This window comes from Hemibagrus wyckioides, linkage group LG03, assembly GCF_019097595.1.
Source record: "Hemibagrus wyckioides isolate EC202008001 linkage group LG03, SWU_Hwy_1.0, whole genome shotgun sequence".
NCBI lineage: Eukaryota > Metazoa > Chordata > Actinopteri > Siluriformes > Bagridae > Hemibagrus > Hemibagrus wyckioides.
In genome coordinates, this window is record NC_080712.1 from 17,718,088 (window position 1) to 17,741,002 (window position 22,915).

Sequence of the window (22,915 nt, forward strand, 5' to 3'; positions counted from 1 at the left end):
GTCCCCAAATACAAAAGTGACACTTGCGGAATTTTCCGTTCCCATTCACGAATCCACATTTGCATTCGCTAATTAAAGGACACACTGTGATTATTTTACACAGATTATTTTAGTCACTATTTATACTTGAGAATGTTGTCTAAACCTTAGCTCTACAGTTGGTTGTGTGAGGATTGCAGGATATTGTGAAACGTTAAATGTCAGATCCTTCTTCTGTATGCTCATGTAATTCAGGGACAAAGTAGTGTTGTTAATGATCAGATTTAGTGAGTATGTCCCAGGCTCTGGTGCTCAGGTTCACCACTGTGCTGCCTTTTCCTGTGGCTCTGTTGTTACTGGTTAGTGAGAAGTGTAGAAAAGTGTTACTGATCTCCTTTTCTGTACTACTCTTAGTGTAAGGTCTTGCTGACTCACTAATGCTTTTACTTTTACTGTAAATCCTCTCCATTCTCGTTGTTCCCACGTTGAATTGTAGGTGCTACGTTGCCAGGAGATGAAATTGCTGATTGGTGAGAGTATGAGACAAGAGTCCTCCCCCACATCCTCATCTCATATCCTCACTCTGTGCGAGTTGAAGAGGTGGTGAGGATAAGTACTTGCCCACCTCCCTTGTTCTCTCTGTGTAAACTAGCCTCTGCCTCAATGCTGTAGTCCTGTATTCAGGCCTGGCCACATGACTGAAGACAACCGAGAAAGGATCTGTAAAGAGGGGTTAGTTCTGAGGGGATTCGAGATGCAAGACAACTTAGACAGGCTTTTATTCTATGCTTCATTCTCCTAGACACGTTAACACTGAAAATCTCATGGTTATCTAAGTGAAGAAGTAATTAGGTAAGGAATCTGTTTTATAATATTTACTTTTCCTTCCACAGTGACTAGTCAATTCTGCTGACTGTGATTAAGGGGGAAAAAAAGTTTTGTTTCGAGCTTTCTTTGCTTGGTTTTGTGGCCGGATAAAAAGAAAAAGCCAATATAATGTTTCAAATAATCATTTTGTGGACAATTATTTCAGTTGCTTGGAAGATCAGTGTGCTGGAGCTTGTTATCTAGGTAAGGAAATAAGCACACTAACATGTGGCAGTGGTTGGGTGCTGTAATGCTCTGTTATTGCTTATGAGAATGACAAATCTAGACAAAACTGGTTGACAAAAAGTGCATGTTTGTGACTTCGAGGTGTGTTTTTAATTCTGCTTCAAAAGCTCAGAAGCTGTAAAGCTCACACATTTACATCTTGCTAGCTAACATCCAACACCACAGGTGTATAACTTTTGTATAACAAAAGGATTTTTTTGGATGTAAACTGGGATGCCGCATAATAATCCACATGTTCTCTGTGCACTTTAAAACAAGGATATTTCAATCATTAGTACCCCTAGTACTTTAGAACTTCCTCCTCCTGACTAAAGCTCTTTGGTGCTCATATCCTTCCTCCTATCTGTGTGACATCACACAAGTGCATCCTGAGTTTTCTTTGGCCATATTTAGAGATTTTCCTCTGTGCTTTTTTTTTTCCTGCTCTATTGGCACAAATGGAATTTCAATCAAGTCTTTGGAAAAGGCATCACTATTTCTGATGTGTGGGACACAGATCACAGTTATACAAACATAAAAGATTAAAAGCATTCACTAGAAAATAGAAGAAGCACTCCAGATCTATTTCTGGTAAAGGAATAATTAAAAGTAAATGATCTAGTTTGTATCTCATTCTCCTGTGTGGTTGTTGTCAGAGTTGCTGTTTGAAAGTTTGTGTTTTGGGTATGCTCCATGAAAGAGGGTTGTCCTGTGAATGTCTGGAGCCGCCCACAGAGCTGTCTGGCTGCCAGATGTACAGTACTTCTCCGCTGCCCCCTCGGGAACTCCAACTTCAACTCTGGCACTGTAAGAAAAGAACCAGAAAGTTACATGACTAAAGAGTAGCAAATGTCTATTTGGATTTTATCTTTGCGCCTCAGTAAACAGGATTGTTGTTTTGAGAAGATATCGCTCTCTACACGGAACATTTGTTGCTTTGTTTGTTGGATTGTTTCATAAAAGCTGGAAGAGGACTGAAATGAAGAAGCAAAAAGCAAAGGATATCGGGACAGCCGGCAGATCGTGAGACATTCCTTTAAAATGAAATGATATTTCAAATGGCATAGAAAATGTAATAGATACCTAATTGTCTTAATCATGTATACAAGTCTACTCTAGTAACCAGAGTCTGTCCTGTTTTTCTTTGAACAAGCTGGTTCTTATGTGTCCTTGTGCGTTAATTAGGGGTGCATTATGTCATATTATCTTAAAAGAAATCACAGTAGCTGAAAGTTCATTGTACTTTCCCTGTGTTAATTGTATATTAGTGTTTCTCCTGTGATAATCTTTCAGCGTGTGGTCTGATTGCAGCTCTGTGTGGATTATGGGCACTACTGCTAGTGCAGGGTCCCAGCCTGCATCAGTGACTCCTACACAGCTCATCGATCAGCAGGCTGGTGACATAGCAGAAGACAAGCGCTCGGTGAGCAGCAGCTCTTTGCAGGCGCTGAACATTCCCAACAGCAAGGCCAAGTCTATTATCACAAACAAGGTGGCCCCTGTTGTTATCACGTAAGCACTAATACCAAAATTATTGTCCAATATGATATACACAGTCAGAGTAGGTAAATTGTTTGTTCTATCTAGTTAATCATGTTTTCACATATGTACATAATGTAACATAAGTATGTAATTAACAACAGAAGGAAAAGAAAATACACAAAATGTAGTTAAGTGGCGTTACATGTTTTGGAATGCCACTTAACATTCTAATGTTGTTGTTGTTCTTCTTCTTCTTCTTCTGCTTCTTCTTCTTCTTCTTTCAGCTGCTCCCTGTTCAGGGTCGCCACAGTGGATCATTTGGTCACTTAACATTCTAATTATACAAATACAAATACAATTTTTTTTTTGTCACATACAAAAACATATACACAGTATGACATATAGTGAAATGCATTTTTCAACTTTTCTTGTTCCAAGAGAAGGATAAATAAGATTTTAAGAAAAATATAAATATAAAAACTAACCGGTAATAGAAATATTTAAAAAATATGATACATTAATGAAAAACCAATGAGATATAGGATATTGGATATTAATTTAATATCCAATTAAGTTAATAGTTTAAGAGTTAATAATTTACTTTTAGTCTGTGAATTGGGTGATCAGGGCTCATAGTGATGAATAATGCAGCTTCTTGCTGAACATGTGACTTGAAATATTCCAAATATTCTATAGGATTGTTCACGTAACAGGAGTAAAATTTAACATACGTGTTTTCTTAACCTATAACTGATGATGACCGGAAATGGATTCACAAATTACAGCAAAAATAATATAACTGAAGTACTTCAATGATTAACTTTCAAGGTCAAGTGTTGGCTGGAAGGAGAAAGCAAAACGCTGTTCTATAGATTTTATGTATGTGAAGCATACATACATAATTATTTTATAGCTTTTACCTTTTTTTTCCTTTATTGTACATACGTATTTGTAAAGGCAATATAAGTGAGAAACAAATAGCACTTCAATCAGCTGTGGAATTAACCAGAGACTTTTCTCCTTGAACAGGTATAACTGCAGGGAAGAGTTTCAAATTCATGATAGTATCCTCTCAGCTAACTACTCTGTGGGAAAAATATCTGATACGCTGCCTGAACATTACCTAGTGCTGGTAAGTATAACATTATGAAGCTAATTTTCCAGCATTACGGAAAAACTGGGTAGATATTTTGATCTCATGGTGAAATTGTTCAAATGCCAATTGTTCAACTGTTGAAAAATAGCTTGTTGAAGTGGGAGCCTTTAATTTCAGAAACTTTAGGCAGAAAACCTTTAAATAAACACTAGCCATCAAGCTGTGCAAATAAAAAAAAATATTTTATCATAGCATTAAGAGAGACACGTTGAAAACACAGTAATTAAACCTACATGGCTTAAATATGTATTTCTTTATTTCGAATATTTTTATTTCTATGCAATATGAATTTTATGTGAAATCTGATCTTTACTGTCATATTTCTGTTTTTTAATCTAAAAAACTGTTCATATCATCCAGAATTTCAGATGACCAGATTGAAAGATTAAAAGATTAAAAGGCTGAAAGATTCCTCGTTGTTTTAGCGGATGTCTCAGGTCATGCTTTAACTGAAAACTATCATACCTACAATATTTATATTCTTTTTATTGCCCAGGGTGAGTTTTTTATGGTGCAGGATGTGAATAGTAGAGCAGATGTCTTAAACACTACAGGAAGCTACGGGGCCCCTAACTTCCGGAAAGCAAAGGAAAACTACCCTCTGTTTGGAATGGGCCAGGCCAGCCTGAACGGCTTCAAACAGCTCCTCCAGAGGCTAGAGAGTGAAGCTTATGAGGTCAGGCATTTTGTGCAAGATAACAAATCTCCACTATCTGTTGTGTTCAGGAAATATCTGTTGTGCCACTTATGTTTTATAATGTAGAAGTTCAGACAAAGGGGTTGTATAATCAGAGGCGACTGTTTGGAAACAGTCCTTGCCTCAACTAAAATTTCCAGCAGCAAAGTATTTCTATATTTAGTGTAAAAATGCCTCTATCTTATTAACCACTCAGGGTGTATCTGAACAACTTTAACATTTCAGAACTATTCAGACATTATGCTTGGAGCTGCAGCAGTTGTCCAGTAATGACACCACTAGTCAATAATGTAAATAAACTCAATAAAAAATTGACTATCTTTTTAATAGATCTAGCTAGCTAGCTGTCATCACAGTCTTCAGTGAAATTGGGTTTCTAGTCGGCAAACACTACTTATCTTGTCATATGAAGATATTCTATTGCAATATAGAATACTTTACCGACTATATAGTACACTATCAACTGTATTATGAAGATTGGATCAACCGTAATATATTTTTTATATGTACAGGAAGTGATATTCTTCTGTGTGCGGGAAGAACCGGTTGTTTTCCTGCATGTGGATAAAGACTTTATACCATACACACCCAGGAAGAAAGATAACCTCCATGAAAACCTAAAAGACCTGAGAAGTGTGGCCAAAGCAGAGCAGCTGGAGCTCTCTATAAGAAAAGAGGCATGTTATACACCAACTTTTTTGTGATGTTTAAATGTAGCTCAAATTCCTTTATATTAGACCAGATTGACTACATTAATGCCACATGTGGTTATGATTATGTGCGTCTTGTTTTTTTATTTATGTTTCCTCAGTTGTGTGACTTTGCTAAACTCTGTGAGAACATCTTCTATGTTTACAATGACATCGAAAACTTCAAAGATGAGCCACAACAAGTCAAGATCGTGTCTGAGGAGGACATACATGTAACCGAGGAGGTTTACAAAAGACCACAGTTCAGTTTGCCTTCTTATCGGTAATTTGTAGTTTAATTTGTAATCAAATCTATATTTTTTAATTGTATATCGCATTTCATAATTTTAAGTGCACACTGAATTTCTCTTAAAGATATTACAGACTCCCACTTCCTGCAGAGGGGGCACCACTGGAGGAGGATTTTGATGCTTTTGTAAAGGTGCTTAGGGTAAGACCTAATATCACATGCTAATTTATATATATTTGTTTGTCCTCACCTATTTCCAACCTCCAAGGAACAAACTTTACCACACCCCAAGAGTGAAATGTGAAGAACATAACCCCTGTGCTACTATCACCTTTTAAAGCAATGTTGTTAACTTCCCTTTTATGGTGCTATGGTGTCTTGCCAAGACCAAGAATTGTCACAGTTACACAAGTGAATGAAACTGAGTTTGAATAATGGGACAGCTTGCTTCAACCAGGCTTTCAACCAAATAAAAGAATTTCTGTTCTGTCACAATTAAGTAGTTGTTTGATGTCTTTTTACACACTCCTCAAAAATACTAAATTGGTGACTTACATCTGATTTAGCTTCTATGTACAGCTGTGTTCAAGTAGCATACTGTAGCAAGACCCTGATGCCATGTTTACAAAAATCAAATCTATTCAACCTGCAGCATATGTAAGGAAAAAGCACCAGTAATGGAAGAGAGTTTTGTGGAACTATATTTTGCCTAAAAAATTGTCCAAAATATAGACTATATTACCAAAGGTTTTGGGACACCCCTCCAAATCATTGAATTCAAGGTGTTGTTTTTCAGGGGTTGGGCTTAGCCCCTTAGTTCCAGTGAAAGGAACTCTTAATGCTTCAGCATACCAAGACATTTTGGACAATTTCATGCTTCCAAATTTGTGGGAACAGTTTGGGGATGACCCCTTCCTGTTCCAACATGACTGCACACCAGTGCACAAAGCAAGGTCCATAAAGACCTTTGGTGCGAGTTTGGTGTGGAGGAACTTAACTGACTTCAACACGATAGAACACCTTTGGGATGAGTTTGAGCATTGAAGCGTTAAGAGTTGAAGTGTTGAATCATTAAGAGTTCCTTTCACTGGAGCTAAGAGGCCAAGCCCAACCCCTGGAATACAACACCTGAATTCAATGATTTGGAGGGGTGTCCTAAAACTTTTGGCAATATAGTGTACATTGGAACTATATTTATACTTTATGTATTACTAAATAGTATAATCTCTGATATCATAATATAATATCTAATAAAATGGTATGATCTATAGTCTTGAATACCACACTTAGCTCATGTAATAGAAGATCAGAAGCAATAATATGTCATTTACTACTTTAACCAATGCTGTTTCAGTACTGAGAGAAGGCCAACTACAGACTGGGTAAAATATATAATATATGCAATTCCTTTGCAAGTATAAGATTGACTGCTGACGTACAATATTACAAATGAATGGGGAGGCTTGAAATTGGCAGTACAGTTCACAGAATTTCTTAACCAAGGATTTAGCAAGTACTAGTTGTAAAGCTGTAGATACATAGCATTTACTATTATGAATAGAGATTTGCCATAAAAGATATTCATGTAGAGTAAAGCTACAGAAGTCATTTTCAATATTGTTTCCTAATGCTGACCTACTCCACGCATATATGATGGCATGCTCTCCTATACAGAAAAGTCCTAGCTTATCAGTATTGCGTGATGGCTCCAAGCCTCTGCCTGCACTGCTCTTCAGCTGCCAAGTGGGAGTGGGACGAACCAACCTCGGCCTTATCCTTGGTGCACTAGTCTTTCACCATCTACATGAGACAACAAATAACACCAGGTGAGGGTATTACTAGCATTATTCCCTCTGCAGTGCTACCTCTATCATCTCCTCTGCCTTTAGCTGAAATATTGATGGAACAATCTTGATCAATAAAACATAGTTATAGTGATATAGTGATATATAGTAATAGTTATACTATACATACACTTGATTCTAAAAAGTGGAATTTAATTGTTTAATATTTATCTCACATTGTCAAGGGAAGAGGACGCACAGGTCAAAGTGCAGCCAGAGTTTCAGGTCATTCAGAATCTGATCGGTCGTCTCCCCAAAGGTCAACAAGTGCTTGATGAGGTTAGTTCTTACAGGTGCAGAAAGCACTAGACGTAATGACACTAGTCTTTTTGCATCTTGATCAATTGCAGCAGTGTTAATAAACTTTTCTCCTCTTTCACTCTAGGTCAATAGAGCTATTGAAATGTGTTCAGAATTGCATAATGTCAAAGATGCAATATATGAGAATAAAAGAAAAATGGAAGCAGTTTGTGAAGATTTCCAGATACAAGTGAGTAAAATAATGTGCACAAACTTTATGAAAGAGGAATGTGATAAATGCATGGTGTTTATTTTTTATTTTATTATTACAGGGAAGCAGAACAAAGAAATATTTCTTGGAAAGGACGCTGCAGAGTCTTGAGACTTATTTCTATTTAATACTGTTCAATGCTTATCTTCAGGATCAGGTACTGTAACATGCATGATGATGATAATATAATTATAATAATATAATCATATAATTAATATAATAATAATAATAATAATAATAATAATAATAATAATAATAATAATAAATTATTACATTATTATTATTATTATTATTATTATTATTATTATTATTATTAGAGAATGTACTTTTATCTTTCTTTACTTTTATATCTGTATCTCACATTCATTTTCACATTTTAAGATAATTAAAATGATAAATTTGTTTGATTTGACTTTCTATATTATTGGTATCTAGTATCCGCAGATGTTTGCCCAGAGTTTCAGTGAGTGGCTGTGTGTGAATGCATGGATCTACAGGCTGCTTGGCAGTATGAACCGTTCTGAGCTCTTAGCACCAGCCAGCCTTATCACTGATGGAACCAGGATACTGGTAAGGCACTCATTTTTATACTGTATATTAGAAAATAATCCTAACTGTCTTTTATGTGACTTGGAATGTAAATCTGTCCCACTTTTCAAATAATAAAAATAATCATAACATATTTGTTGTTTGTAAGGTGGCCAGTGAGTTTTTGGCACCAGATGTACTTGGTACAGCCAAGGAAATGAGGGTGGCCAACTTCAGACGAGTTCTTAAGACATCTGTGTATGGCATGGCCCAGCCAAACTCTGAGGTAAAGTCTGGTCGTGCCATTTATAATCCTGTTGTAATTCTATGTTAAGTGAAAAACTAAGAACAATATAAATCCTGTTTCAGGCTGTTTCTATTGTGTTATCTTACCTCACGGATGAGCGACGGAAGCATTCCAGCATTGTATGGGTGAATCTCCAAGAGGAAATGATTCTGGAAGGTAATGGGCAGATGTTCAACACTCGAGAACCAAGCAGTCTGGAGCAACCAATCCAAGTGTATGTGCAGAACTCACAACAACATGAGGTACATCCTGTACTTGTTGTCTATATATTTAACATAGTGTCAACACTGCAGTTCTTTCAACTCTATCTCATTTAGATACCTGAACTGATCTACAAATTTGGTCTTAGAATCCAGTGAAGATGGATATAACTTTAGAATTGTTGGCACGCTTCACGAAAACATTTCTGGCATATATTTAGAGTCTGGAACATTGAAATTTGCCTGGAAGAAGACAAATGTGCTGTGGTGAAAAAGGATTTGATGTAGGCTAAGATCCTTGGAGTTACAAATAAACCATTAGACATTTCCTTCATAACAAGCTCTTTGGAAACATTGCATGAAGGAAGCAACCCACAAAATGTGGCCCTTGAAAGTTACCAGGCATCACTGAAGCTGCAATTAAAATTGTTTGTTGTGGTCAGATGAGACCAAAATTGAATGTTGAATAGTCCTCACACTCTCTGGATTTGAACCCTATTTAAAACCCTTTGGTCTGAACTGAAGAGGGAATATAAACCTAAGAGTTTAAAATGTTCTCTGTGGAGGAGTGGTGTAAGATCAGCCTTGTTAGGCATGACAGAAGACGCTGTTATTTTCTGTGCTGTTATTTTTGTGCTGTCATTTTCTCCATTTAGAAACCAGTGATTTGTAGAAAATTGAACTACACTGTGTCACCAAAGTCTCCATATATAGGAAATGTAATACCTTTTAGCAAAATGTAAATTTATTTCCGAAAACATCCTCTACATGATTACTCGCCTTCCCCAAATTTGGTCCATCGCCACCTTGTGACCCGATCTAGCCGTGAGAATGATTTCAAAAGGTTCTTGAATTTGTCAAAGGCTTCCTTAAAGGCTATCTAATATTAATTAATTAGTTAACAAAAATAAAGAATTGTTTATGTTCTCTATTTATGGAGACTTTGGGACCCCATGTATTTAGAAAAATACCCTGAATTATATCAGCTCATTAAGCTGTGTTTTGTATGTTGATATGATGCGAAAAACTTTCAGATAAGCTTTTGTCATATCTACTCTTACACTGATTATAAGAAGTAAAATCAAAATACAAACCAAATCAAATCGAAGCAAAAATAATATTGTTTCCCAGACGCTGGAGCTGGCACTAAAGGAGGAAATTCTCAGGTCTGAGAAGTGGCTTGAAGTAGTCATTGAACAGGACAAGCAGATGAGAATGCTAAAAAGCTGTCATACTGTCCAGGAAGTCTTTGCCAAGCAAAAGAGCATTTACCCAGGCCTCACGTATCAGCGTATCCCACTTACAGATTGCTGTGCTCCAAACGAGGCGGTAATACAACCTATTCCTCTGGCTGACTATAAACTGTGAAAGATTACACTTAAAAGGCATCATAATATATATGATATTAAGTGTTGCTGCTGCTTCTTAGTTTTTTGACCAGCTGTTAGATGCTATGAAGAGCAGTCTTGGTGAGGATCCCAGCTCAGCTTTTATCTTCAACTGCAGTGATGGGAAGGACCGAACCACCACTGCTATGGTCACCGCAACTCTTACTCTCTGGCACTTCAATGTAGGTTATTCTGTCTATTACTGACATGCATCCTGGCTTCAAGAATTATCCCTCAGAGAGCAATCTCAGACTAATCAAATATATAATGTCTTATTGTTTCTTCAGCGCTTTCCTGACTGTGTGGATGAAGAAATTGTAAGTGTCCCAGATGCAAAGTACACAAAAGGAGAGTTTGAGGTACAATGTTTTCTTTGCTATAGTCTTTGAACCATTTAGTTTTGTTTTTTTTTCTGATTTTCAACTAACCCGGTTTCTATATAAAGTTCCTCTTAGATAATTACATATGCTGGATTTGATTGATGTAGCACCACAGTTTTGTTAGTGTTAGTGTTTTTGCTAGTGTTTATATTTAGCACTGTGTGTTTGTGTGCTCAGGTGGTGATGCAGGTGGTTAGACTGCTACCCGATGGTCACCGTATGAAAAGAGAGGTGGACATGGCACTAGACGTTGTCAGTGAGACAATGACTCCAATGCATTACCACTTACGGGAGATCATTATATGCTCATATAAACAGGTGAATTTTTGTGCATGCTTATACATCTGAGGTGGTTTTCACATTGGCCACATTTGACGTGGTCCAAATATATGCAATTAGAGTTCCAGCATTCACTTTTGAGCAGTGGTGGGCCGTCAGGGCCAGCAAGGCCTTCTCTGCTGGCCTAAACAGCAGTGATCTAAATAGTTTTAATATATTTAATATATTTTTCCATGAATGTGTATTAAATTATTCCCAATAGTCTATTCTCTACATTTCATAGCTTTTCTCTTGGTTGCACTGCTTCCAGTAGTGTATATTTATGATAAGAGTATTTATCCAATCATATTTCAGCCAGTGGCTGACATCATGTGTTGCCAGAGTGAAAGAAATTTACCTTAAGGCCTTCAGAATCAATAGTGCAGGCGCCCGTAGCTTAATATAAGTGGCAATGAAACTGTTCCATTAACCAATCAGATTTCGAGTTGGCGTCACTGGGGCCATCTAGCAGGCATACGATTATGTCAGCGATTTCCTGTCCTTTGATTGGATAATTGGAGTAGTCTGAGGCAGCGAACCGCACAAACTAAATAAAATATATATATTTTAACTCACAGTGGCTGACAGAGGAGAAGAAATCGATTTTGCAGACATCCTTACAAATGCATTTACAAGGTGGACTGCAATAAAATTGACTATTCCTTGTGAGGTGTATACTGTAGCCTAATTTCTTTTTACTTTGCTATTTAACGGTTGATTAGTATCTATTGCCGTGGCTTCATAATGATGGTATAGTGGTTGATTCATTCAGGAAAGACACCGGTGAAGGCCTAGGTGTGAAATGCACAGCCCGCCACTGCTAGTGAGTCAGGTTCATTTCATCAGTATATATGGCCAGGCCATATATAAGAGGACACTTGACTTGGCATTGCAGATGTCCAACCACAGACCTTTCTCTTTAATATAATTAAAAAATAAAAAGTCAAAAGACTTGTAGGCCTTAAAAATATGTAACTACATAATGCTCCAGAAAGCTGACTGGGTCAAAATTTCTTGCTGAATAAATAGCAGCTTTCAAGATCTTTAATCTTGTGGCCAGAAATGTGTCCAAAATATATCAGGCTCTCCATGGTCCATGGCAGAATATTCTAAGGATGAGGCGAGGCAGGGCAAGGCACAAGACAAGAAGTTAGAGAATTCTAACCACAATGAGAGTCCATGAGAGCTTTAAATAATCTGAAGGAACCATCTTTATTTCTCTTTAACTCTGAACACCCCCTGGTGGTTGCAGGAGGCATGACAAGGCTGTAAAAAAAAAAAAGATAAACAATAAGATAACTACTTAAACTGTTGCAGCATTTCTTATTACAAACAGACATTTATAAATCCAGTACATGCAGCAGGTGCAAATCAAACCTCATCTAGCTTTACAAAACACTTTAAACTCATAAACTAAGTTTAATTATGTTTTACTCATGTTAAACTCACTTATTTACTGTCTTATGGTTAATAAATGGATTGTACATTGTACATCAGTTGCTTCAATTCAACTGAAATGTACAATATTCCAATAACATCAGTACTTTTTCCTTCAGCTTCCTCATTTCAATCTATTCCTCTCCAATTTTTACCCAGATTTTTAGCATCTAATGATATGTCTTTGCATCAGATATTCTTTTTTTTACTTACAATTTAATCACTCCTCAGTGTCACACTGGATGGACTATTTAAAGCATACATTAAAACAACCTTCAACATACTCCTTATCTTTATTAGACAAATTGTATAAGAGGTTCCAGAGGTTTTTTAAGAGCAAATGAGCAAAACATATTAATTAGTGATACACAGAAAAGAAATGTGCCAATGTAAAGCAATTTAATAAACACATAAACATAAAAGACTTTGCTTTCCAGTACATTTTTGCTTGAATTCTTTTGTCCCCCTAGTGTCTACCATACAAACATGCAGATAATAGCATCAAGGTCCTCCTTGTTCTGCCATCAACTTTTTATATACTCTGAAATGACAAGTAGCAAAAATGTAGGTGTTTGTTCTTCCTTCTCAGATCAAAACAGCGAAATCAGAAACTGAATTGCAGCAGTTACGTCTGAGAAGCCTGCAGTACCTGGAGCGCTATATTTACCTCATCCTATTTAACAGCTACCTCCATCTGGAGAAGAAAGACTCCTGGAGACGGCCGTTCAGCATGTGGATGCACCAGGTGACAGCATAAGCAATGCACATTTTAGACTAAAACACAGAGCTGACATGCACTTGCTTTTGCTCTGGGGTAATAAACTTTTTTTGGTTAACAGTAAAAAGAAAAAATCTTTTACTTTGTTTACAAAGTTTACTTTGTAAAATAATTTTTAAATTTTTAAAATAAGTTTCAGGAGCCACAGAATTGTATTTTTGCATAACAATGTGCATTATTTTTAATTAGTTATTATTTATACTTATGCAAGTAAGCAACCATGTCATTAATTATTAATAATTCTTATAATATTAATCAATGACTATTATATTATATTATATTATATTATATTATATTATATTATATTATATTATATTATATTATATTATATTATATTATATTATATTATATTATATTATATTATAAAAATTTGTATTTATTTTTTATATTATAAATAACTCACCAGCAATCATTTAAATCTGAATGAAGTATTTTGAAAAGAAATCTCATCTCTCATCTCTCTGAATGATTTGCAAGGTGGCAGCACGAGCTGGCATCTACGACATCCTCAACCAGCTGGGCTTCCCTGAGTTTGAGGCACCTAAGACTTGTCCACTGGCTAGACTACGCTACCGCTGGAGACAATATAACGCTTATTCACTGCCCATCCGTGGAGAGCTCATCTAACAGAACACTAGATTTTTCACAGAGGATTGAGATTGGACTGTTTAACTATTTTAGGTTTGATGAGCAGTGATTCAGTCAGGTTTTAGTGCAAAAGCCAACACCACCAACACCAGCTTCCATCTGAGAAAGACCCTTAACCCCCTAACTGCTCGGCTCAAATGTAAGTCACTTTGAATGAAAGTGGCTGTGAAATGAATAAATGTAAATGATGATTCTCAACTCTGTTCATTCCTAAGTGTATGAAACTGAATTAAACTTCTGAGATTGTGTAAATTCAGTTGTGGTGCCCAAATCTTTTACACTCCTTTCTAAATTAAGCCAGCACAGCTTATGATACACAGCATGGCAGACCTAGAGGTGGATGGATTACAACAGCAGAGGATTACTTTGGGTTATATTCCTGTCAAGAACAGAAATCTGAAGGGCACAGGCTCTGGACAGTTGAGGACTGGAAAAGGACAAGGTGATATTTTTCCAATCTTTAGCTGTTCATTTTTCACAATGTTATGTGTAAACTCGAGAGACATTTGTTCGTCAAAATCCCAAAAGATTTCTGAAACACTTACCCCAGCCTGTCTCCGTGTCACTGTGATCACATTTTCCCCTATTCTGATATCAACATGAACTGAAGCTCTTTATATGTGTCCATTGCACTGCAGCAACATGATTGTATGTTTGAAGAATTACAGTGAGTAAAAGTACAGGTGTTCCTGTTGCTAGTGAATGAATATTTCTATAATATACTGTGTACAGGGTTTTCGGTGAGTGACTATTTTTTAGAAAATGGCAACACCAATCATGAGTATTTTTTTTTATTATAGTGTCTGTTGTATAGAAACAGGATGCTAACTGGACTTCACAGGTGAATCAGTTTGAATCAGAGTATTGAGGGAGAGAAAATAATGTTTTAAGGCATGATATCAGACATTTCTAATAATTAGCAATAGAGTGAAAATGACAATGAGTAAGAGTACAGGTATGAGTATTTTCCAATCTCAAGTAAAGTACAAATTCACTAAAACTATACTGAACCATAGTAAACAATTATTTACATATGTTCTACCTGTTAGACTTACAGCATAATACAGCATACACTGACTGACTGACTGATTACTGATTTTTTATTCTCGCTTGTCTGAATTGTCCAAGGTGTCATTTGTTATAATCCTCTGCCTGGGATGTCTTTTTAGTCTCTGAAGCACAAACCTGTGTAGTCATATACAGCCACAAAGTTTGAGTTTTCCACCTGCCAGACTCTATTTTTTATCGTTATATGGAGTCAAGCAGATTTCTACACATCTTTGAATTGTCTCTGTGGAGTGCTGCCTCTTCTCCTGAAACCATCCATTTTCGCTTGCTTTGCTGAACAAGTTTTTGTGTGTTCTGGTAGTTTACTTGGGAAGACACTCTTTCTCTGAGGAGGAAAATAAAAAGGTTAATTCAAATAGAACATAAGCTTAGCTGTACATTTTCAATATTAGTATCAAGTATTCTTTTACATTCTCCTACCTGTAAAGCAGAGGCTCTTTGACAAGCTGCAGACAGTATTGTACAGGTGTGTCATAGAAGCTAACAGTGGTGACAAATCTGACAGAAGGGTCCATCTTCACCACGGTCTCAGCCGTAGTGCTCATCAGTGTAGCGTCCACCTCTGCCCTGGCACTGACAACTAGTGAGAACCTAAGAAAAAGCACCAGATTGCTGAATCTTCTTAATGAATTCACCAAGAAAGAAAGATTCATCTATGGATCATTATAAGTGTTAGTAATGAAAGGCATAAAGAAATTGATTTTAAACACGCTCATTAACTTCATTTCATATTTGGGCTATATATAGAGAATTTTACATACTTGTTATTGACAGAGCTTTTAGACTCCTGAGTAAATAAGCTGAATTCCAAATCAGCTGATACATCAACAGAAAGACCTCCATGAAAAACACCCTGAGCTTGTAGTCCAGACTGGAGAATAAGACTCTGGTAGAGATAAAGAGTTTTAAGTTAGGCTTTGAATTATTTCTTTTTTTTTTTTTTTTTTTACAAATGCTTAAATATTCTGATCATTTCTGATTTTGATGTCATAGTTATGGAATGCATTATTATGACTTTTGTCAGAGAGTCTTTTGAGAACAGGATGAATTATGGAGTAAAATCTCAATTATTGAAGAACTGAAAAGTAAATGCATCTGCAAATGTTTACCTGTCTGTGATCAAGAACAAGAATATTTCCAGAGATAATGTTCATTGGTCCTTCACCTGCTGAGAAGTACTTGCTCATCAAGTCTGCATAGCCCTGGAAGAAGACAACGGGCTGGATCTGCACACCTAGAAACATGGCTGACATTCCTGCCATTAGCTCTTCCTCTTCTGCTCCTTTAGTTGCTTCAGTCCCGAATAGAGAATCAAGTCCACTTGTTTCTAGAGAAACCTGAGGGGTACCAAAATACAAGCTAATATGTTGGGGTTTTTTTTCCTTGTAATGTTCACTAGGTGATAGATGAAGACAATGAATACTCTATGTATTGTGTATTTAGGAAAATCTCAGTTGTCATGGTAACTGTCAATTATACAGTAATATAACAGTACTGTGCAGTAGTGATTTAATGAAGTTCAGTTCATTGCTGGGTTTATAAAAGTGCAAAAATAATGAAAAATTGACCTTCAGAATACCTTATTATACATCCCTAAAACTGCTTTTTCTTTAGAATTTTTACATTTAGAATTGATTTACATCATAAATATGCTAATGAACATTACGGTTGCTTTTTGTACCTGTAGTAAATGCAGACGTCTCCCTCTGGTTTGAGCATAGAAGTGGCTGTTACTTTGCTTGAGGACTCCAGACTCAGAGAAGAGAAATTCAAAATCATATGACGCTACCATGTTCTTGTTCTCTGTGGAGCATTAAACATTTTCATGTGAACAATTCTATTCATATCACAAAGCACATTCAGCACTATTCTCACTCAGTTTAAATTCTTTCATATAAAGTTAGGTGGATCAGAAAAAAAGTAGACTCGATCAGAATCTGGGAAGTGAACGGAAACGTTTAATACCTGCCATCAGTCCAGCGTATGATGAGGAACAACCAAGTCGTGCAAGATGGAAATAATTATTTATCTTTGGATCTTTCAATACATTAAGAATGACATTTCTAAAATAAAAAAAAGAGAGAGAGGTGAACAGATTTTGATGAGCAGAGGAAGATCAAAATTCCTTTAACATCATACTGAGGACAAGGTGATGAAAAATCCTTTAATTAAGATAATTAAAGGTCCTATGGTACCTAGCAGGAGAATCTGACTGTAGCATGCTCATAATCTTGGTGGTAAGGAACTTGGAGACCTCAGGCTTTTCCTCTGCAATTTTCAGGATTATCTCTCGGACATCTATATCCAGAGGATCATACATAAGCAAGAGCTGGGCAGCATCCAGACGCACAGGAGCAGGAAAAGCCTTCTTTCTTTGGATAAAAATGTCCCTGGCATGCTCCTTAACCTAATGAAAGAGTATATCGTTTATACCAGAATGTAATTATCCATGCACGCAATACTTTGTGTGGCATTTAGATATAAAGGTGTCAGTTTAATCGTTTGTTTTTTACTTTGGCCTTTCAAAAGCTACAAGACTTTGAAAGTAAAAGGTTGATTTTACCTCTTTTGTGATATATTGAGGCGGAAAGCCCTGCAATGCCGAGAATACAATGCTTGATAGAGATTTAGAGCGATCAATATACTGGAGAAGGACAGGCACTGTCTCTGGAAGACGAGCACTTTTTAGGGCTAGCAGGTATGATTTTATTTCCCTTTCTTCAGTGGATGCACTCAGCCCTTTCACAATAAATCTCTTAGCTTGATCAACCTCCTGGGAAGTAAAATACAAAAGGTGGAAAGTTCAACATTCATTTGATTTCTTCCATCCCTGTAATGCTGTGATGAATTTCAAATACTGTTTATAAACAGAAATATAAAAACATACAAAAAAAAAACCCCATAGTCATATATTTTACCTGAATGTGGCACATGTCTGCAGAACACATTTTTCTAATTACTGTACCAAGAGCAATGAGAGCCATTTCGTGAGTCTTCCACTGTCCAGATGTGTGTGTAAGGATGCGCTAGAAGACAAGCATTCAACAATCTAATTATGTATAAAAGTTCCTAATAATCACTAAATAGTACATACAGTCTAGAGAATAAAACCCTGTTTCACTCACAGTGATGATATTAATTAAATGAGTGGATGGCTGAGAAGAGAATGCACAGGCGTAGAGGAATTTCTCCAGCAGAGGTGATGTCTTTGGGTTTGTGATGTTGAGGAAAGAGACGAGAGCCTCCAGTGAAGCGGGTGTAGAGGCTGCTGCTGCCGCATCTATCAGAACAGGACTAAAGAAATCATAATAAGTTGATCACTCTGATGACACAGAAACAAGCATAATCTATATACCTTATACTTACACAAAGTTGGCATGAGCCTTTTTAAAAAGATTTAGAATTTCAGCCATTTCCAGATTTTGCAGGGATTTAGACAGCTGGAGAAACATGTCCACTGTCTGTGACTGAGCGTTCTGCCCTTTTGCTTTCAAGTGATCTAGGATTTTATGACCCTAAAAGAAATTTTCAACAAAAAGTGAAGTTTGTATTTTTGTATTATTTAATTAATTTATTTATTTTACATGACTTATGTGTTCTTTGAGTTGTTAAAAACACTTATTATAACACTTATTATACATACAGGTTATAAGTAAGTTCTTTAAAGTTAATAAGATTATATTGTGTTATATTGAAAAGTGTGGTTTAGGCACGACTTATTAACTTTATAATCTGTTATAAAGAAAATAAATCCTGCCTACACCACACTATTCAGTGTGTGTGTGTGTGGATTTACAATTTGAGAAATCATCATAACTTACTGAATATCCGTTTGTGGCAGGGGGTCTGGTAGCAGGTATTGCCTGAACAGTATGATTCACGTAGCCTGCTCTGAGAGAGCTGAGGATGTCCTGCAGTGCTCCCTGTGCCTCACTGGCACCCGAATGTCTTGATAAAAGCTGCAGAACCTGTCTAAAGACAATTGCACAGATTTCACCAAATTCAATCTTATACACAATCATGATTTTTTTTTGTACTGTTCTGTGCTGTATATTTTATATGGCTACTATCCACAGAGAAAACTGTTTCACATCTCCACTTGAACTCATAAAGGACAAACACAGATATCACAATTCATAGAAGTTTCAGTGCCACTACGGTACTTGTCTGCTCTTTTAAAAAATATGCTGTAGTGCAATATTAGTTCTGTGGTTTTAAAGAGCCGTGTACTCTCTCTTACTGTTTCTATTGTTCTGTTATTGTACTGTCTTGTGCTGTTTACACACATGCCCTTTATGTAGTCCTGTCTAGGTCTTATTTAGCTTTGTGTTGTGTTATGTATGTTGTGTTATGTATGTTGTGTTATGTATGCATGTTTCACTGTGTACTATATCAGCTGTATATGGCTGAAATGATAATAAAACTACTTGACTTGATTTAATCTTATAAAATAAATGTGTTCTGCTTGTAACACAATATACTTTTAAACTTAATCGGCTTCAACCAAACAGTCATGCAGCTTACCTTGAGGAAATGTGGATTCCGACTGTAGGATGTTCATCTAAAACCAGTGAATGTAATTCCTCTGAAATGACTGATTTTATGTGGTTACCATCCATGGTGAAGACTGTTTCAGATCTCCCACCTGAATTCACCCTAAGGAACTAATGGTACAAAAATATTTAAGACAACCCCATTAGACTTATTATCACTTAGATAATTCTTAGACATTGTAGTACCACCCTAAGTCTAGGGTATGTGTCTGCTCTTAATAGAATATGGTGTAGCGACATTATTAATTATATTGTGTTCAGTTTAGCTGTTAACAGTTACTATTGCAGAATGTCAATTGTGTAGCTGGGAAATTTGTTCTGAGGTTCAAGATTTTACATTACTGATTGCCCAAAAAAAGCTGACATGACCCTTGGTCTGTGTGCCGTGTTATCTGAGCAGCGTACTTGTTACACAGTTCAAAATAAGTTCGACCTTAATTTCAAACGTCTTATGACTGCAAAATATGGAATATCTATACCTGGTTAGCAAACATCGTAGGGTCAGCCATTCTCTTTTCACAGTTTTCATGATGTTTGACTTTGATGATTTCATTCTCTGACATATGGTATGAGACCTGGCATTGTCCTGTAATATCATCCTGAAATGAAATGAGTTATAAGCCAAAAACATTTTTATTACATGTATATTGTACACCTATAATTCAGTAAAATGGAAAAATACAACTACATAGTTGTAAGTGAATAACATAGCAATGAACTATAACTGTAGTATCTAAAATGGCAAAACAAGAGTGATTTCAAGCATAACAAGAGTTTGGTAAGAAAAGCAATTTTATTTTCCAGCTTACTTCCAAAATGATTCCAGATTGAACTTGGATTTGGAGCAGCGATGCCAATCCTTTCTTGAAATTCAAGCTGACCGTGTTGTCAGAAGAAACATCAAAAACTCCTTCAATCTAAACATATCCCAGAGGCATTACTGGACATTACTGGACACAAGTTTGGCAAAGGCATTACATGACAAATTGGAGATTTTTATATTTACAGTAAATCCTTTAGTAAATGCCTGTAGATTCTGATTTTCACATTAGTTTTAGAAATGCATTACCAGAGAAAGAGGAAGAGACAAATTACAGAGATAATCAAATACAATTTATGTCAGATGTTGATCGTTCTGAAACCAGTATCGAAAGATATTGCAATACTAAAAAGCTTCCCTGTTTAAAGAAATATTATTTCAATAAAACTCTGTAATTTCCCTGTGGGTTGAGATCAAACTGTAACATATTAAATATGTTATTCCTTTGATTTATTATTTTTTTGCTTGTGCCAGTAATTCTTGAGGACACTGTACATTTCTATATTGAACATAATATATAACCTAGCTTAATAGGGTAAGGACAATCTACTGTCTTTTAAATGCATAGTACCTGCTTCAGTGAGCTTTATTCATTATTTATTACTTTATCATTATCAAGATTAATATTTGAATGATTGATTAATATGATCTATAAAAACATACTAACTGCAGTTTTTTTTATTCCAACTAGGTGGAAGCTAACAGATTTTTCCATGTAAAGAAAAGAAATACCTTTCCTGAGCGGATATGCACAAGAAATGGTTCCTTAAAATGTTCAGTGTCAGTCGCCATATCACCAAGGACCAATGGTTTGCTGGTAGAGTCACTTGAACTGGGAATAAGTTTTATATTTCTAATCTGCAGAAAGTGTGTAAACAACATTAGAAATAAATGAACCATTTAACAAGACCCTTGCAGGTGAAAAGCAAGACGTGTAATATTGGGACAATAAATGTTATATACCTCAAACAATGAACAGTTAAACATCCTTCATTTCCAATAAAAAAAACTTACTTGTAAGTGCAGAAGCTGCTCTTGCTGGCTGTTCCTCCATAGCGAATGGATGTGTATGACTGCTTGCATAGTGAACGTAGTAACTTCCCTAAAATCCACAGAGATGGGAGCCGCCACCACAGACGTGCTGTACTCATACTCATACAGAACCTCAGAATCGAAGTGGAGGCCTGTACCTAGAGGAACCGAAACACCAGGACTGTTTATACTCACAGTACAAGAGTGTGCAAAAGTGGTAACTGACTCACAGAGGTATTATTAGACACATAAGCAAGTTGTAGAAATCAGTATAGCACAGCAGTATCAAAATGAGAAAGAGTTGTCTTTCAGCAATGCATGCTGAGCTGTTAGAAAGTCCACATTAGAAACTTCATTAAGCAAAAAGAAGACAATAAATATTGGGAAATATTTGAAGGAACATTAAATCCCTCATGATAAGAATAAAAATGTCTTACCCATTACAGTGTTCCTAATTCCAATTAGGAGAAGGAAGCAAAATGTGAAATAAATGGATGACTTCATCTTTCTGGACTGGAGCAGAAAGAGTACTCTGGCAGGTTTACTCGGTCAGTCTGACAAAGGCCAGTGTCAACAAAACTGCTTTACCAATGAAAACTGAGATGATGCAATATAGAAACTGAACATCTGCCTGAAAGAGACACATATTATATATCTGTACTGTGCCTTAAATTTCTGTAATGAATTGAACCACGTTAATATGCATCTCACCAAAACTAGTGTTTAGTCAGTGGCATCAGTTACTTCTCTGTGTAGCAATAACTAAAGATGACCATTGTATTATGTGGCACAGAGGTGAAGTGGATAGTAATGCCACGTCACAGCTCTTTATTGGGATTTCTCCTCATTTCCCTGGTTGCGGATTGGCTTAGTGGATTGGCTGCATTCAAAAAAGGTCCCTCTGACCTGTCCCATGACAAAACTGAAGTCACAGTGTCACACTACTGGGAGTTTATCTTAACTCTACAGTAACTGGAGTATAAACCATAGTATAAACTTTAACTTTACCTTAGCAGAGGTCAAATATTTAGATTTTGTCTTATCTGTAAGTAAACCTGAGATAAAGTGGATAGTGGCAGAGGACACAATGATACTACTGAAATTTGTTCTCAGTGAACTCCTGATTTGTTTAAACTTGAAGAAATCTAATGCTGTAGGATCTAGACATCACATTTTAAGGCTGTATGTTTGACTAATTCTCTAGGATTTCTGGAGTTTTGAGTGATTCCCAAAGATCAGAAAATCAGGAAATTATTTTTATCTGATGTCCTTGCAAAAGATATTTAAGACTAAAAGCCTTTTCTATACCTCTGAGTTTGATTAACAAGGTATTAATCTAAATTCTCTGAAGCATGGCTATTCATTTTCACCTGGTTCTTTCCATATCTCTGGTGTTTTAACAAAAGCAAAACTCAAGAGTGCAGCTATTCCACCACTTACATGCCACAATTACTGTAATATTCTTTGTTCTCCTGTAACAGTCTGTTTCTCTACACTAGGAGCTCTGCATTTACAAACAAGCTTTACACTAAACCACTAATACCTATACGTGATAGTAGTGGAATAATGGAGTCAATTCATTTACTCTGTCCTCAAGTCTATGTTGTACTTACATTTACATTTACTGCATTTGGCAGACACCCTCATTCAGAGTGACTTAGAAGTCTATCAATGAATATATCAATACTGGGCCACGGACTAAGAATATAATCAGTCTAAAAACTCTGTTGGGAGGTATTTGAATGTATCACACATTTA

At 36.2% G+C, this 22,915-nt stretch overlaps 2 protein-coding genes across 6 annotated transcripts; one reads left to right on the plus strand and one right to left on the minus strand.

Moving 5' to 3' along the window:
• Positions 1 to 610: 610 nt before the first annotated feature.
• On the plus strand, positions 611 to 13,940 carry pald1b (phosphatase domain containing paladin 1b). 5 transcript variants are annotated; one of them, XM_058380656.1, is made up of 23 exons: positions 611 to 831; positions 1,013 to 1,050; positions 1,728 to 1,878; positions 2,035 to 2,094; positions 2,383 to 2,583; positions 3,583 to 3,685; positions 4,206 to 4,385; positions 4,919 to 5,083; positions 5,218 to 5,378; positions 5,471 to 5,546; positions 7,020 to 7,171; positions 7,375 to 7,468; positions 7,575 to 7,679; positions 7,762 to 7,857; positions 8,136 to 8,270; positions 8,398 to 8,514; positions 8,598 to 8,777; positions 9,867 to 10,064; positions 10,165 to 10,305; positions 10,411 to 10,482; positions 10,681 to 10,821; positions 12,848 to 13,003; positions 13,514 to 13,940. In XM_058380656.1, exons 3-23 carry the CDS (start codon positions 1,787 to 1,789, stop codon positions 13,661 to 13,663), a joined length of 2,775 nt encoding a protein of 924 aa, XP_058236639.1. In that variant the 5' UTR covers positions 611 to 831; positions 1,013 to 1,050; positions 1,728 to 1,786; the 3' UTR covers positions 13,664 to 13,940. The 5 variants fall into 5 exon arrangements, with proteins under 5 accessions (XP_058236639.1, XP_058236649.1, XP_058236659.1 ...); XM_058380666.1 differs by having other exon boundaries at positions 1,772 to 1,878; XM_058380695.1 differs by lacking the exons at positions 1,728 to 1,878; positions 2,035 to 2,094 and having other exon boundaries at positions 615 to 831.
• A 558-nt stretch (positions 13,941 to 14,498) lies between these two features.
• Positions 14,499 to 22,011, minus strand: LOC131346913 (microsomal triglyceride transfer protein-like). The gene is made up of 19 exons (XM_058380708.1): positions 21,869 to 22,011; positions 21,595 to 21,788; positions 21,140 to 21,315; positions 20,858 to 20,983; positions 20,115 to 20,222; positions 19,785 to 19,904; positions 19,277 to 19,416; positions 18,574 to 18,724; positions 18,119 to 18,267; positions 17,878 to 18,046; positions 17,671 to 17,778; positions 17,316 to 17,525; positions 16,948 to 17,159; positions 16,718 to 16,815; positions 16,434 to 16,555; positions 15,862 to 16,089; positions 15,514 to 15,638; positions 15,173 to 15,343; positions 14,499 to 15,077 (listed from the first exon to the last, which is right to left on the minus strand). The coding sequence occupies exons 2-19, from the start codon at positions 21,659 to 21,661 to the stop codon at positions 14,933 to 14,935; spliced, it is 2,625 nt and encodes an 874-aa protein (XP_058236691.1). The 5' UTR covers positions 21,662 to 21,788; positions 21,869 to 22,011; the 3' UTR covers positions 14,499 to 14,932.
• Positions 22,012 to 22,915: the final 904 nt, after the last annotated feature.

Coding starts and splice junctions, on each gene's coding strand:
- pald1b (XM_058380656.1), top strand. CDS start 1,787: ATGTCTGGAGCCGCCCACAGAGCTGTCTGGCTGCCAGATGTACAGTAC. Junction 2,095..2,382: donor ATCGGGACAGCCGGCAGATC/GTGAGACATTCC, acceptor GTCTGATTGCAG/CTCTGTGTGGATTATGGGCA. Junction 10,483..10,680: donor ACACAAAAGGAGAGTTTGAG/GTACAATGTTTT, acceptor TTGTGTGCTCAG/GTGGTGATGCAGGTGGTTAG.
- LOC131346913 (XM_058380708.1), bottom strand. CDS start 21,661: ATGAAGTCATCCATTTATTTCACATTTTGCTTCCTTCTCCTAATTGGA. Junction 19,905..20,114: donor AATCTGGAATCATTTTGGAA/GTAAGCTGGAAA, acceptor ATTTCATTTCAG/GATGATATTACAGGACAATG. Junction 15,078..15,172: donor AAAGAGCCTCTGCTTTACAG/GTAGGAGAATGT, acceptor TTTCCTCCTCAG/AGAAAGAGTGTCTTCCCAAG.